The sequence below is a fragment of the Schistocerca nitens genome, chromosome 8 (genome assembly GCF_023898315.1).
Source record: "Schistocerca nitens isolate TAMUIC-IGC-003100 chromosome 8, iqSchNite1.1, whole genome shotgun sequence".
Classification (NCBI taxonomy): domain Eukaryota; kingdom Metazoa; phylum Arthropoda; class Insecta; order Orthoptera; family Acrididae; genus Schistocerca; species Schistocerca nitens.
Genome location: NC_064621.1, coordinates 549,772,544 through 549,786,341, shown reverse-complemented (window position 1 = coordinate 549,786,341; position 13,798 = coordinate 549,772,544). Strand labels below are relative to the sequence as shown.

General features: G+C 45.3%; 1 protein-coding gene across 1 annotated transcript in view; it reads right to left on the bottom strand.

Moving 5' to 3' along the window:
• LOC126199670 (feline leukemia virus subgroup C receptor-related protein 2) overlaps positions 1–13,798 on the bottom strand; it is a 745,948-nt gene that overhangs the window by 260,893 nt on the left and 471,257 nt on the right. Inside the window, exon 3 of the mRNA XM_049936597.1 lies at positions 6,323–6,467. Coding sequence (XP_049792554.1) covers positions 6,323–6,467 — 145 coding nt within the window. The remainder of the gene's footprint in view (positions 1–6,322; positions 6,468–13,798) is intronic.

The window sequence follows — 13,798 nt, the reverse complement described above, 5'->3', positions numbered from 1 at the left end:
TACTGAGGCGAACTCTTGTACAACCTCCAGGCAAGTGGTTGTCATCATGGTGTAAGCCAAAAGTACAATTATATGTATCCTACACGACAACCGCTATTGTCCCGTATCAATTGCAACGAATGCTAGGATTGTCAGCAGCGGATTTCGTTCTACTCGAAGTATTTTCTCCCAGATCGATTTGTTATCCATTTCCGGCACGTTTTCATAGGACCTTTTTTCTTTTATCTCCAGCCAGGAATCCGTCCCTGCAGTTTGTCGGTTTTATTACTGTTCACTATGTATTTTAATTGCTTACTCTGTTAACTGCCTCAAGATGTCTATGATTGCTAACCTTCTAGACTTTGTATGTTACGATACTGCTTTTAGTAGTTGATAGCCGCCTATTACGTACATTTTTTCATAAATACGCACATTTCTTCTTTTTCAAATGGTTCAAATTGCTCTGAGCACTATGGGACTTAACATCTGAGGTCATCAGTCCCCTAAAACTTAGAACTACTTAATCCTAACTAACCTAAGGACATCACACACATCCATGCCCGAGGCAGGATTCGAACCTGCGACCGTAGCGGTCGGGCGGTTCCAGGCTGAAGCGTCTAGAACCGCACGGCCACTCAAGCCGGCTTTCTTCTTTTTAAATCACTCTGGAGATGACCGTAATTATTGAAACCGACAGTTGAATAAACAAATATTTGCGATCAGAGACTGTTGTAGTATTTACAGAATTTTGAAATGAGGTATCTCAAAGAGAATAACGTCCTCCATGTCAGCCAGCAAGGATACCAAAAACAAGGATCATGTGCAACCCGACTAATGCTTTTCTCACGTGGCATCTGGGAAGTTAAGGAATCAAGACCGTCTGTTAGATGCAGTACTGCTTCGTCTCCAAAAGCAGTTGACTCAGTACCACACCTACACTTGCTATTGAAAGTACAGTCGTTAAACGTATTGTGCGAAATTTTTGACTAGATGGAGGATTTATTGGTGGGGAAAATTTAGTACGCTATCTTGGATGGAGAGACAGCGATAGGTGTAGAAAACTTCAGGTATAACCCAGGGAAATATGTTGGAACTCTTGCTGTTGATGCCGTATATTAATGACCTTGCAGACAATATCAACACTAACTTCAGACTTTTTGCAGATGACGCAGTTATATGCAATGAAGTGCGGTCTTGAAAAAAGCTCCATAAACATTTTGTCCTATCTCAGTCAGATCTCAAGTGGTGCAGTGATGGCACCTCGCGTTATATGTTTAAAAATCTGAGCCTTGTAGTGGAACCCAAGTGTGGAGGCGGGTGTGAGACGCATTCTGCACTGAGAAGGACGCAGAATGCTATGCGGCGTTGCCAGTGACCACGCGCCACAACCGTCAAGTACCGTGATAACTGGCAACGCTGGGGTGAGCTCCACATTGGGCCCTGTTCTTCTTCTGACGCTTTCTAGAGGAATTTACGTGGTCCAGTTACGTTAATGTGACCACTGCCCACGTTCGACGTCAATGCGTCGTAATAACCACTCACAAACAAAAGGTGGCAGCACCAGCAGTGGAGGGTACATGAAGTGTATCGGCCGGGACGTGGAAAGCCGTGAAGTTGCTGTCGTAATGCGGAAATAGATGCGACGTCCAAAAAGGCATTATCTGTGGTTTTTGGGCCAAGGGTGGAAGCATTTCCGAAACGGTTAAGTCTGTAAGCTGTTGGCGTGCCACTGTGGTTAAAATACACCACGCATGGCTAAATGGCGATCCAGAACTCGCACTGAGGCAACTGTGGTGCATCATGGGCTATATATGACGTCTGAACGATGGAAGCGGAGATGTGTACAGGCGAACAGATGTGCAACAATAGAGCAACTGACCACACACATGAAACAAGGGGCTACCAACAGTGTCTCTTCAATGGCCGTTCAGCGAACTTTTCAGCATGTGGGCTTCTGCAGCAGGCAACTGGTTCATGCGCCAATGCCAACTATTGTTCATTGTCGACGAAGGCTGGAATTTTCATGTGAGTGCTGCAAATGAACGTTTTATGCTCCATCAGACACATGGCCATTGGAGTGTACGGCCCTGCAACGATAGTCGGAGGTGTCCGGGTAAGAGGACGGATCGCTCTAGTATGGACAATGTTTTTGTGGAATTCTATGGGTGGTATCGTCATTCTAAAAGGCACAATGGATCAGCAGAAGTATGCATCCATGCCCGGGGACCATGTGCACCCCTACAATCAGTTTCTTTCTCCTCGACACGGCGGTAACTCTCAGCAGGAAAATTCAACGTGTCAGTCAGCTCGCAGTGCACAGGCGTTCTTCGAAGAGTACCAGGTTGAGTTTATCGCACTCCCATGGAAACTATAGTCCCTGGATTCGAGCTCATTCGAAAATTTATGGGACCACTTCGATCGGGCTGAAAGCATCAGCTGAGGAACCCAGCGCATCTGGCCATTGCATTGGAGTCAGCATGGCTCTACATCCAAGTCAGCACCTTTCAGAAAGTCACCGACACTCTTTCTGCACGTGTCGCAGTGGTCCGCGCTACAGAAGGTGGTCATTCAAGGTTGTAACATGATGTCACAATGTGGTCTGGTCTGTGTATATCCTCAGGTAATTATACTCGTCGCTTCTTGACGTAATACTTGAAGTGTATGCTTTATGTGACCTGGTTTAGTACCTTGACCATGTGAATAGATTGGGTATGCTGCTGTTGCAGTGAGCGTGTTTGCAAATGGAATAGGTATGACAGAGAAATTAAACAAAAGCAAATACGAGGGTTATTCGGAAAGTAAGGAACGATCGGTCGCGAAATGGAAAATGCAGTGAAATTCTGATGAAGCTTTGCACAGATGCGTTGGGCACTGTGTCTAGTACGCCCGTCGATCGCATCATGTCGCTCTTTTCAGTTCAGAGCTCACAGTGAGAACGTAAAGGTGGTTAGAAATTAGCGTCTCCCACCAAGTATGAGGGCCTGGCGAAAGATTTCGCCTGAAGCTATGCAATCAACATAACGTAACTGTCATGCAGCTCGTTCTACACAACAATTCTTGGCCGCACTTTGCAGGGGCAATGAAGATGCTCCTGCAGCGTTTTCGATGGGAGGTGTTTGATCACCCACAATACAGCCCATAATTGGCTACCCCTGAGGTTCATCTCTGCTGAAATGAACCACTGGCTATAAAGATAATACAAGGCGAGTCAAAAGTCCTTGGACACCTTCATAAGTTGGAAGATTAAAGGGAAAATTGAAATGTGATAATGGGAACATAGGTTTGATGTGGACCGCAACTTTTGGAGTGAATTTCATTCATGGCCGTCATCTTGAAATCCGCCACTTTGGATTCAAGTCTTTTTTTAAAAATGGGACTGGGGGTGTACGACATATCAAACAACACTCGCTTGAGCTCCGTAATTTAGTGGTGTAATTTGTTTTTATCTATCTTGTACAGTTTAGAGGTTATTAATGTTCAAAGTTGTTCACGTGTTAGATCCATTTTAGATCACCTGGATCAAAGAGAGACATGAGTCGGTATCAAGGCAACTTTGAACAGTAATAACTTCTAAACTGTTCAAGATAGGCAAAAACAAATTACACCATTCAATTCCAGAGCGCAAGCGAGTGTTATTTGATGTGTCATACACCCCCCTTCCAATTTAAAAAAAGGGCTTGAAACCAAAATGGTGGATATCAAGATGGCGGCCATGAATGAAATTCACTCCAAAAGTTGCGGTCCACATCAAACCTATGTTCGCATTATCACATTTCAATTTTCCCTTTAATCTTCGAACTTACGAAGGTGTCCAAGGACTTTTGACTTACCCTGTATTTTGACACAGACAACGAGCTGCAGTCCAGAGTAGAAAATTGTCGAAAAGCACTGGCGGCTGTCGTCTATAACGAGGGAATTGAAAAGTTGGTACAACGCTACGACAGATGTCCAAGTCTGAGCTGCGACTGTGCAGAGAAGTAGTGGGAAGGTGTAGCTAACCGTTGCAAATAAAACAGTTTTGATTTTCACTGTGGTTTCCATTTCACGACCTATCGTTCCTTACTTTCCGAATAACCCTCGCATGTATACGGGAAACGAATGTACAGGCTGCATGTACACAAGACCTTGCACGACAACAGAAGACCACAACATAGCACAGAAAGCAAACCCACTCACAAAACAAAGTGCCTCATACGCACCTGTTATACTAAAATATTACGCAGAATAGGAAACATTTGAAGGAAATGGGAACTTCAAATGGGATACAGAACATTCAGCACAACATAGTAAAAACTCGGAAAACAGAAAACACTGGATCCATGCTGAACAGATTAGGCATTTATGAACTGACATGCAGCTCTTGTCAGTCACCATAAACAGGGACAACATACAGAAACTTTAAGACAAGATAATCACAAACGTGAAAGCTTTGAAAAGTAACAGTCCCCATGCCACATTTGCTGGCCACCGAATAGCCCACAACCAAAACCGGGCAAACATACAGAAACTTTGAAACAAGATACAAACGTAAAACCTTGTTTACACAACACCAGGTTGCAGGCAACTGCGCTACCGGCCACTGCGCATGCGCGCAGCGCGTTTGCGCAACTCGTTGGTGAAACTTAACACTTTCGGCGTGTTCCAAATTTGGTGACACTAGTTGCATGAGTTTAGGTGTGTTCGTAGAGTGTAGACAAACTGAAATATGAAGTGGTCGCTTTTTGGATATCTATGCTTTGCATCGGTGTTTGTAGGATTTCAGTGACGCTGATTACAAAAATAAGCAGTATATTGCTGCCGCTGACACCATCAAGTGCAATCATAACATAGGTGGTTTGACAATATATGAGCTGCAGGGAAACAATTATTGAGTTAGGAGCACATATACAACTGAATTAAGAAAAATACATGCAAGTGTAATTCCAGCTATGCCAGTTCTCTCGTCTACAAGACTCAAATCCCATCATTCGAATTGGCCAACTCTTTGTTAAGGAATACTGTTGACAGGAGGGAAGGCTATACAAATTCAATAAGCTGCATTCTTTATTCAATATTCATCTATTTAAAACGTCGCTGCAGTGCTCCCCATTCACATATGTTAGAATTTTGCAATATTGCTACTGTATAGATCTATCTTGAAGAGAGTAGTTGCAAACCATATTCTTCTTAATGCGGCCTGCTTCGAATAATTATTGGTTCAAATGGCTCTGAGCACTATGGGACTCAACATCTTAGGTCATAAGTCCCCTAGAACTTAGAACTACTTAAACCTAACTAACCTAAGGACATCACACACACCCATGCCCGAGGCAGGATTCGAACCTGCGACCGTAGCAGTCCCGCGGTTCCGGACTGCAGCGCCAGAACCGCACGGCCACCGCGGCGGCGAATAATTATTGATGCTAATTTTACTAATTATTACTGTTCATGTTAATAATTATTTGTGTAAATGCAAGAGGGTCATTAGCAACTAAAAGTATCTTATAGCATGCCCAGCGTTCTCGATTGTAATGCACGCAATATAATATGTAATTTCAGTTCTGGCGACAGTGCTTCATGCATTACAGTACCTTTATTCCTTATGGCATAATTAACTCTATTTAGAAGAAACGTGAACTGTTCTGGTGACATTCTAAAGTAATTAAAAGAACTTCTCGGATCATCCGTTATAAATTATTTCAGCAACGATGCTGAGCAACCAAGCTGACGTCTTTTCTTCGTCCAGTCACGAATCGGAACACGTTTCTTATTTTTTTTCTTATGCAGCGATTCCAAGCAACAAACTTTAACTCCATCACAACTCGTGCGACGTGCAACTACCAAAACTTTCATTACAGACACGACTCAGGGACCCACAAAACGACGAAACTGAAGTGTATACTGGTGTCGCCGTGTCTACAGTCATATATGAAGGGCTTATTTCAATAGAGGTACAAGTCCATTTTTGTTCATTTTTAGACTCAGAGTCCTAAAGTTAAATGAGCGCTGAAAAATCTGCAATTGAGATACCAGAGATATTCGAGCATATGGCTTCTTGCTAGAGATGAACCTTTCTTTCTGTTTGTTTGGATAATTAATTTCAGAAGCATTATAGGCAGAAAAGTGGAGGTAATGGACTTGTACCACTACTGAAATAAGCCCTTCATATGAAACGTCTTGCGTGCAAATCATTCCGCGCAACGAGTGGCGCAACGCAATGTCATCGTGTAAACTAAGCTTAAAAGATGTAAGAAGTAACAGCTCCCACAGCACAGTTGCTGACGGCCTAATAGCCCACAACCCCCACTCCTACGAAGCTGGAGTCCCGAGATGGAGGCGTGCACTGGGAGAGGGACGTACTCACGCGCAACGACGACGAGGAGCAGCACGGTGCAGAAGCCGGCCATCAGGTAGAACATGAGCGCGAACTCGCTCCCGCTCGCCTCCATGTCGCCCTCGTGGTACTTGACGATCAGCGGCGGCAGCAGGAACCCCAGAGCCACGCCCAGCTGCAAACAACAAGGGACATTTCTGCTGAGGCCGGCGGCTGTCACGCGTCGCGCGCTGCGTGCCGTTTACACACGAAAATACACAAACGTACAGCGTGTCCATAAACTACCTGAACAACAATAGGCTTCAATAATCATAAAACTATACTGCCGGTTGGATATCTACAGCGATGAGCCAAAACGGAATGACCACCTTCTTAGTACCTCCTTAATACACTACTGGCCATTAAAATTGCTAAACCACGAAGATGACGTGCTAAAGGCGCGAAATTTAACCGATAGGAAGAAGATGCTGTGATATGCTTTTCAGAGCATTCATACAAGGCTGGTGCCGGTGGCGACACCTACAACATGCTGACATGAGGAAAGTTTCCAACCGATTTCTCATACACAAACGGTAGTTGATGGGCGTTTCCTGTTGAAACGTTGTTGTGATGCCTCGTGTAAGGAGGAGAAATGCGTACCATCACGTTTCCGACTTTGATAAGGGCGGATTGTAACCTATCGCAATTGCGGCTTATCGTATCGCGACATTGCTGCTTGCCTTGGTCGAGATCCAATGACTGTTAGCAGAATATGGAATCGGTGGCTTCAGGAGGGTAATACGGAACGCCGTGTTGGATCTCAACGGCCTCGTATCACTAGCAGTCGAGATGACAGGCATCTTATCCGCATGGCTGTAACGGATCGTGCACCCACGTCTCGATCCCTGAATTAACAGATGGGAACGTTTGCAAGATAACAACCATCTGCACGAGCAGTTGGACTACGTTTGCAGCAGCATGGACTATCGCCTCGGAGACCATGGCTGCGGTTACCCTTGACGCTGCATCACAGACAGGAGCGCCTGCGATGGGGTACTCAACGACGAACCTGGGCGTACGAATGGCAAAACGTCATTTTTTTCGGATGAATCCAGGTTCTGTTTACAGCATCATGATGGTCGAATCCTTGTTTGGCGACATGGCGGTGAACGCACATTTGAAGCGTGTATTCGTCATCGCCACACTGGCGTATCACCCGGCGTGATGGTATGGGGTGCCATAGGTTACACTTCTCGGTCATTTCTTGTTAGCACTGACGGCACTTTGAACAGTGGACGTTACATTTCAGACGTGTTAGGACCCGTGGCTCTACCCTTTATTCGATGCCTGCGAAACCCTACATTTCAGTTGGATAATAAACGACCGCATGTTGCAGGTCCTGTACGGGCCTTTCTGGATGCAGAATATGTTCGACTGCTGCCCTGGCCAACACACTCTCCAGATCTCTCTCCAATGGAAAACGTCTGGTCAATGGTGGCCGAGCAACTGGCTCGTCACAATACTCCAGTCACTACTCTTGATGAACTGCGGTATCGTGTTGAAGCTGCATGGACTGCTGTACCTGTACACGCCATCCAAGCTCTGTTTCACTCAATGCCCAGGCGTATCAAGGCCGTTATTACGGCGAGAAGTGGTTGTTCTGGGTACTGATTTCTCAGGATCTATGCACCAAAATTGCGTGAAAATGTAATCACATGTCAGTTCTAGTATAATATATCTGTCCAATGAATACCCGTTTATCATCTGCATTTCTTCTTGGTGTAGCAGTTTTAATGGCCAGTAATGTAGCTTATATGTCCGTCTTCGGAACGAAATACGTCGCTGATTCTGCGTATCAGGCATCCGAGGTTTGTGGAGGTACGTGGCATTAGATGTCTGCGCGCATGTCATGTAATTCGCGTAAATAACGGGCCGCCGATTTACGTACGCGATGATGGCGCCCGCTAGCGACCCGGGTGGGTTCCATAGGTTTTACATCAGGAGAATTTGGTCGCCGAGAAATCAACGTCAATTCACTGTAACGCTCTTCAAAACCACTGTAGCACGGTCCTGGGTCCGAGACACGGTCAATTATACTGCACAAAGATGACATCGCCATCGGGGAAGACATCAAGCGCGATGGGATGCAAGTGCTTCGCAACTGTCAGCAGGTCCTCGATTACTACCGTAAGTGCCACGCAAGCGCAGGAGAACGTCTCGCAGAGCATAATACTGCTGCCACTAGCCTGCATCCGAGGCGCGCTGCACATTTCGAACCGCCGTTCACCTCGATGACGTCGTTTGTGGCGACGACCATCGACTTACTGCAGCAAAAATATGGTTCACCTGAAGAGCTGACGGGTTTCTATTGATCGATGGTCGATTCCCGATGGTCCCGCGCCCACTCCTGCCGTAATTGACGATGTCATTGGGTGAACATGTGAACACGTAGGGGGGTGGGCTGCTGCGGAGCACCATGTTCAACAATTTACGATGAACGGCGTGCTCGAAAGACGCATCAGCATTGTGCTCTTTCGACAGAGATGCCGCAGGTCACCATCTATCCTACTTTCCAGAGCAGACAAGCCTCCGAACCCCACGTTCTGTGAGGAGTCGTGGACGTCCAATCATTTTGCGCCTATTGGTACTTTCACTATTTTATCTCTTTTCGCAGCTGCTCACGACAGTAACACGTGAACATTCGTCCAGCTTCGCCGTTTTCGTGATACTCGTTCACAAGCTCTGCGTAATAATAATATGCCCTTTGTCGAAGTCGTTTATTTCAATGGATTTCCCCATTTGCAGCTCATATCTTCGCTACGGTGATCCCTGTCCCTGTATGCTTGGCTTGCATACTTTTGCTACCGCGTCACGTGCCCGAAACGCCACCAGGAGGCGTCCAATGCCGGCGTGGGCAGTGGTCATAACGTTTTGTCTCATCAGTGTTGTTAAACTGCAGGTACTCACGGAGATCCAGTAAGGGCTGTAATTATCGTATGGCAGTTAAACTTTGTAGACATGCTAATGCGGTAACGCGGAAACGATTTACGGTGAAAAAAAAAAAACTAGTTCCTATTTTGGGCACCAGGTGCAAATCTGGTGCTGTAAACTGTTTGTATGATGTTGTGATACTCACGCTGTCATTTTACAATCGATAACGTGAGTGAACAGTGTGGCTATCGAGAAGAGAGACCGTGCACTGTTTTTTAGTGAAAATATTTTACATAAATAGACGCAATTACAGTGCTGCATGGAGAGAGTATCGCCGATTGAAAGGTCTGAGGAGAGGCGCGATGTCATTTAATGGTTTGAAGAAGGAGGCAGTGAAATTCGAAAACACGGGTGAGCTTGGTGTGGCATCTGGAAGACAAAGGCATCCTATCACGATGGACGTAGTTGTAACTGACGATGCAGCACCACGTGCCCCGGGTAGAGTTCGTGCTCGTATAGTGTCACGAGAATTATCCATCCAATGGTCAACAGTACCGACAGTTTTGCTGCCTGATTTACACTGGTACCCACACAAGATCCAGACGGTACAGCAATGGAAACCTCGTAATCTGCAGCAACGTTCCGAATTTGCACTTCGGTTTCTGGCACGGATCAAAGTTGATGACATGTGACCTGGCAGTATTTTGTGGAGTGGCAAGGCACATTTTACAGAACAGGATGCAGTAAACACACAGAACTGCCGAATTTGGGGTATCATTATAAGACGTGTTTTGCACTAAGAGCCATTGCATTTGGTCGCATATGTGAATGTCTGGTGTCGATTCACAAGCACTTTTAATCCGTTCATTCTTGATGAGAATACACCCAGAGAGTCTTCCAGCTGTACCATGACGTCTGCACGTTATCAAGACCTCACTGTACAGCATGTGATTACTGCTTTGGAAGAGCGCAGTTGTGTGGAAACCACTGTTTTCTTTCGATGTGGGGCAGCATCTCATGTCGCTCGCTCTGCGTAGGATCTGCTTAATGCAACCTTCCACGAACGTGTTATCCCCAGAGGTTTCCCAGTGTATCTCCTGCAAGGTCGCCTAAGCTGAATCCATGGGACTTTTGGCTCTGGGGGTATCTAAAAGATCACGTTTACCAGGGACACGTTTAGCCTCTACCTGATCTGAAGCGGCAGTTAGTAATAAAATGAACATCATGCCTTTCTGACTTGTCTGACGTTTTCTTCCCGCGTCCTGTTCCTAATCCATTACATAGAGAAGCATTTCTCTACGTCTTTCTTGCATGCACAACGCCAGGTTTGCACCTGGTGGCCAAAATTGGAACTAAAACTGTTCCAGCGTAAATTGGTTCCTCATTAACTCATTAGAACATCCGCCAAGTGTAGCTGCCATACAACGATTACAGCCCACACTGGACCTTTGTGGATAGTTTCGATTTAGTTATAAACACCTGGTATAAGGGGAAACGAAAAAGTTTCCGTGTGAGGGTGTTGCTGCAGCATATATGCAACGTGGCGCGACTTCGAAGAGGGTGTGTAAGCACCGGTATGCAGGCAAGAAATCAGTGTGGCATTCGTGTCTTTCCGATACGCGTGCGGTAAATTAGGAAATGTGAACTACGGCGACGTCATTACCAAATGCGTCCAAACAGGACCAACGTGCTATTGATCATTTCTTGACTGTCCGTCGAAAGCCACTGCTGTGGAATGGTGCGCTAAGTTCCGTGCTGGTCATGATTCTACACAAGACGCCAGTCGATGTCGGAGGTCAGACTCATCTGTTAAGCACAACAACAACCAGGCGGTTGATGATGTGCTTAGAGCTTTCCTTCGTATAACAATTCATGCACTAGCACAAGATCTCGACCTCAGATTTGGTTACGCACAACACATTATTCGGCAGGAGTTAGGCTACCATAAGGTCTGCAGCCAATGGATTCCCCAGGCGTTCACTGCCGAACAAAAAGTAAACCGGACGGTTGTTTGCCTGTTGCCTTTGCTACACGTTGCTTGACCGTATTCTTGAAGTCGACGCAAGCTGTCGCCACCACTGGGAACCGGAGTAGAAAGCGTCGACGAAGCAGCGGTATCACCGTCCCCTCGTCGTAAGAGGTTCAGGAGCCAGTCATCTGCTGGAAAGGTGATGCTCATCCCGCCCTGTTATGCTTTTCTTGGTGAAGAAGGACCCGTTGCTTATTGATTTCAAGGAACCTGGTGTTTCCATCACTGGGGAACGGTATTGCGCAACGCTGGAGAAATTACGACATGCAGTTAAGGCGAAATGTCCTGGAAAAACACGACACGCTACTGCTTCATGATAACGCACATCCCTATATCGGAAATGTCGTAAGGCATAAGTTACGCCAACTCAAGCGGGAGGCACTAGAAGACACGCCCTATAGTCCTGATCTCTCCCTACGCGATTTTCATGCCTCCGCTCCCTTAAAAAGGCCTTGAAGGGTCGACGATTCCTATCGGATGAGGATGTGCGGCAGGCAGTAACGGACTTCTTCAGGCAGCAGGACACGCTGGTTTACCAAACGGGTATCATCAACCAGGTGTGTGGGCGGGATGATTGCTTCAATACTCACTGCTATTTCACCTGATTGGCACACCGATTCTGGACTGCACGGCCTTCGACCGGAAGCTTTTTGATCGCCCCCTTATAATAGATGACAACTGGTTTTCAACAAGTGACGAAGATACCTCAAAGCGTTTTTTTAAATTTTGGAAGTGCCCAAGATCTGACGAAAAATGAGTTCGCCACAGATGAAATTTCACTACGTAGCTGGTTGACAGAGACGAAGTCTGATACCCGAGTGAAATGAAATTTTTAGACACAGTACGGAATGAAACTACAGTTCCGACCGCCTATCCGGGCTTAGCATATCCCGTTTATGTAAACAGATAGTGTTGGTTCAAATGGCTCTGAGCACTATGGTACTTACCATCTGAGGTCATCAGTCCCCTAGAACTTAGAACTACTTAAACCTAACTAACCTAAGGACATCACACACATCCATGCCTGAAGCAGGATTCGAACCTGCGACCGTAGCAGTCGCGCGGTTCCGGACTGAAACGCCTACAACCGCTCGGCAACCGCGGCCGGCTAACAGATTGTAACGCCGGAAATGCATATCCTCCTATTTCCATCTATTGTACTGTAAATTTTTTCCTTATTTTGTTACCTGAATATATGACATTTCTGTGTCTTTACATATTGTAATTGTTTTACTATATATATATATATATATATATATATATATATATATATATATATATATATTTATGCATTTATGTCGATGTATAATTGGTTTGTTTCGTAAATATTATTTGTATTTTTACGCTGGGTCTTGCCTAGGGAAAACTGCTATCGAACGATTACATCGATAGGTCGTGTGAAGAATCAGTGTGTAGGATCTTTGGTAGTGTTAACTCTGTCGCGTGGAGCGCGAGCAGAGAGCGAGAGAGTCTGGCTGGAGTAGCGAGTGGAGCAGGTGTGTTGTGTGTAGCTCCCGCGAGTTGCCGCGCTTTCGGGGTTTGGCAGCATGTAATTGCGCTCGACTTGCGATGATAGTTTCTGACATGGTGTCGCGGACGGGAAGCATTAGCTGGCGCACATCAAGAGCCCGTTTCGTCTGGTGACCGTGTTGAGAAGAAGGCGCGCCAGCATCCAGCTTCTGCAACAGCGACGGCCGACAATGAGTGACTGTCGCCACCTCCTCGATCGACGGCTTCAAACCTTCAATCAACCAACAAGGAAGACTAAAAGCACCTAAAGTTTCAGAACTGTATGGCAGACCTCAGCTTTTCAAATTGTTCCATTTGTCTCGCGAAATTACAGCAACTTAGCATGAACCTTTGTTGCTCATTGTCCCAATTGCATTGCCAAGCAGGGTCCCTTCCTTTTCCGAAATGAACCCGAGTATCGTTGAAATTCAAACGCCAGCATTAAAATAATATAATTAGATTTCACTGCTTTAATTTCAAAGTTCAGTTAAAGTATTCATAGCTGGCTACAATATTTAGATTATACGAGCACAAATTAAGAGTGCGAGTTTTGTTAGCATATTTTAGCTTACCTGTGACTGCAGCTCAGCTTGGTACGTACTAAATTTTACTATTGTTAATTGTTCAGAATCATTTAATTCAAGTTCAAAGTTAAATCTCTTGTTTCTAAATTGCGTAGAGTCAAGTTGCTTTTGAAATGATTGTTGAGGTAGTCCAAGACTTACCGTATTTTACTGGACTTCGATGTGCTTCAGAAAGAAAGCTCACTAAATTAACTTTCGATTTTCCGGTTTTATTAATTCTTTTGCTAAATTAAGTCAGAGTGTAGCGAAATTTATTACTTCTGACAAACTTTCAGTTTTCACACTACACGTGTCAACCTTCAGTTGCCTCGCTTCTAGTGCTAATTATATGTGTAATAACCTTTCTTTTTCAATTACTATAGTAATTGTCCTTAGCACTGGCGACCGTGATTTCCCCCAAATCTCAAATATCTAATTAACGCCTTGTTAATTGTTAACGTAACGGCTGCACATTTACTTTCTTTATTAACTTTA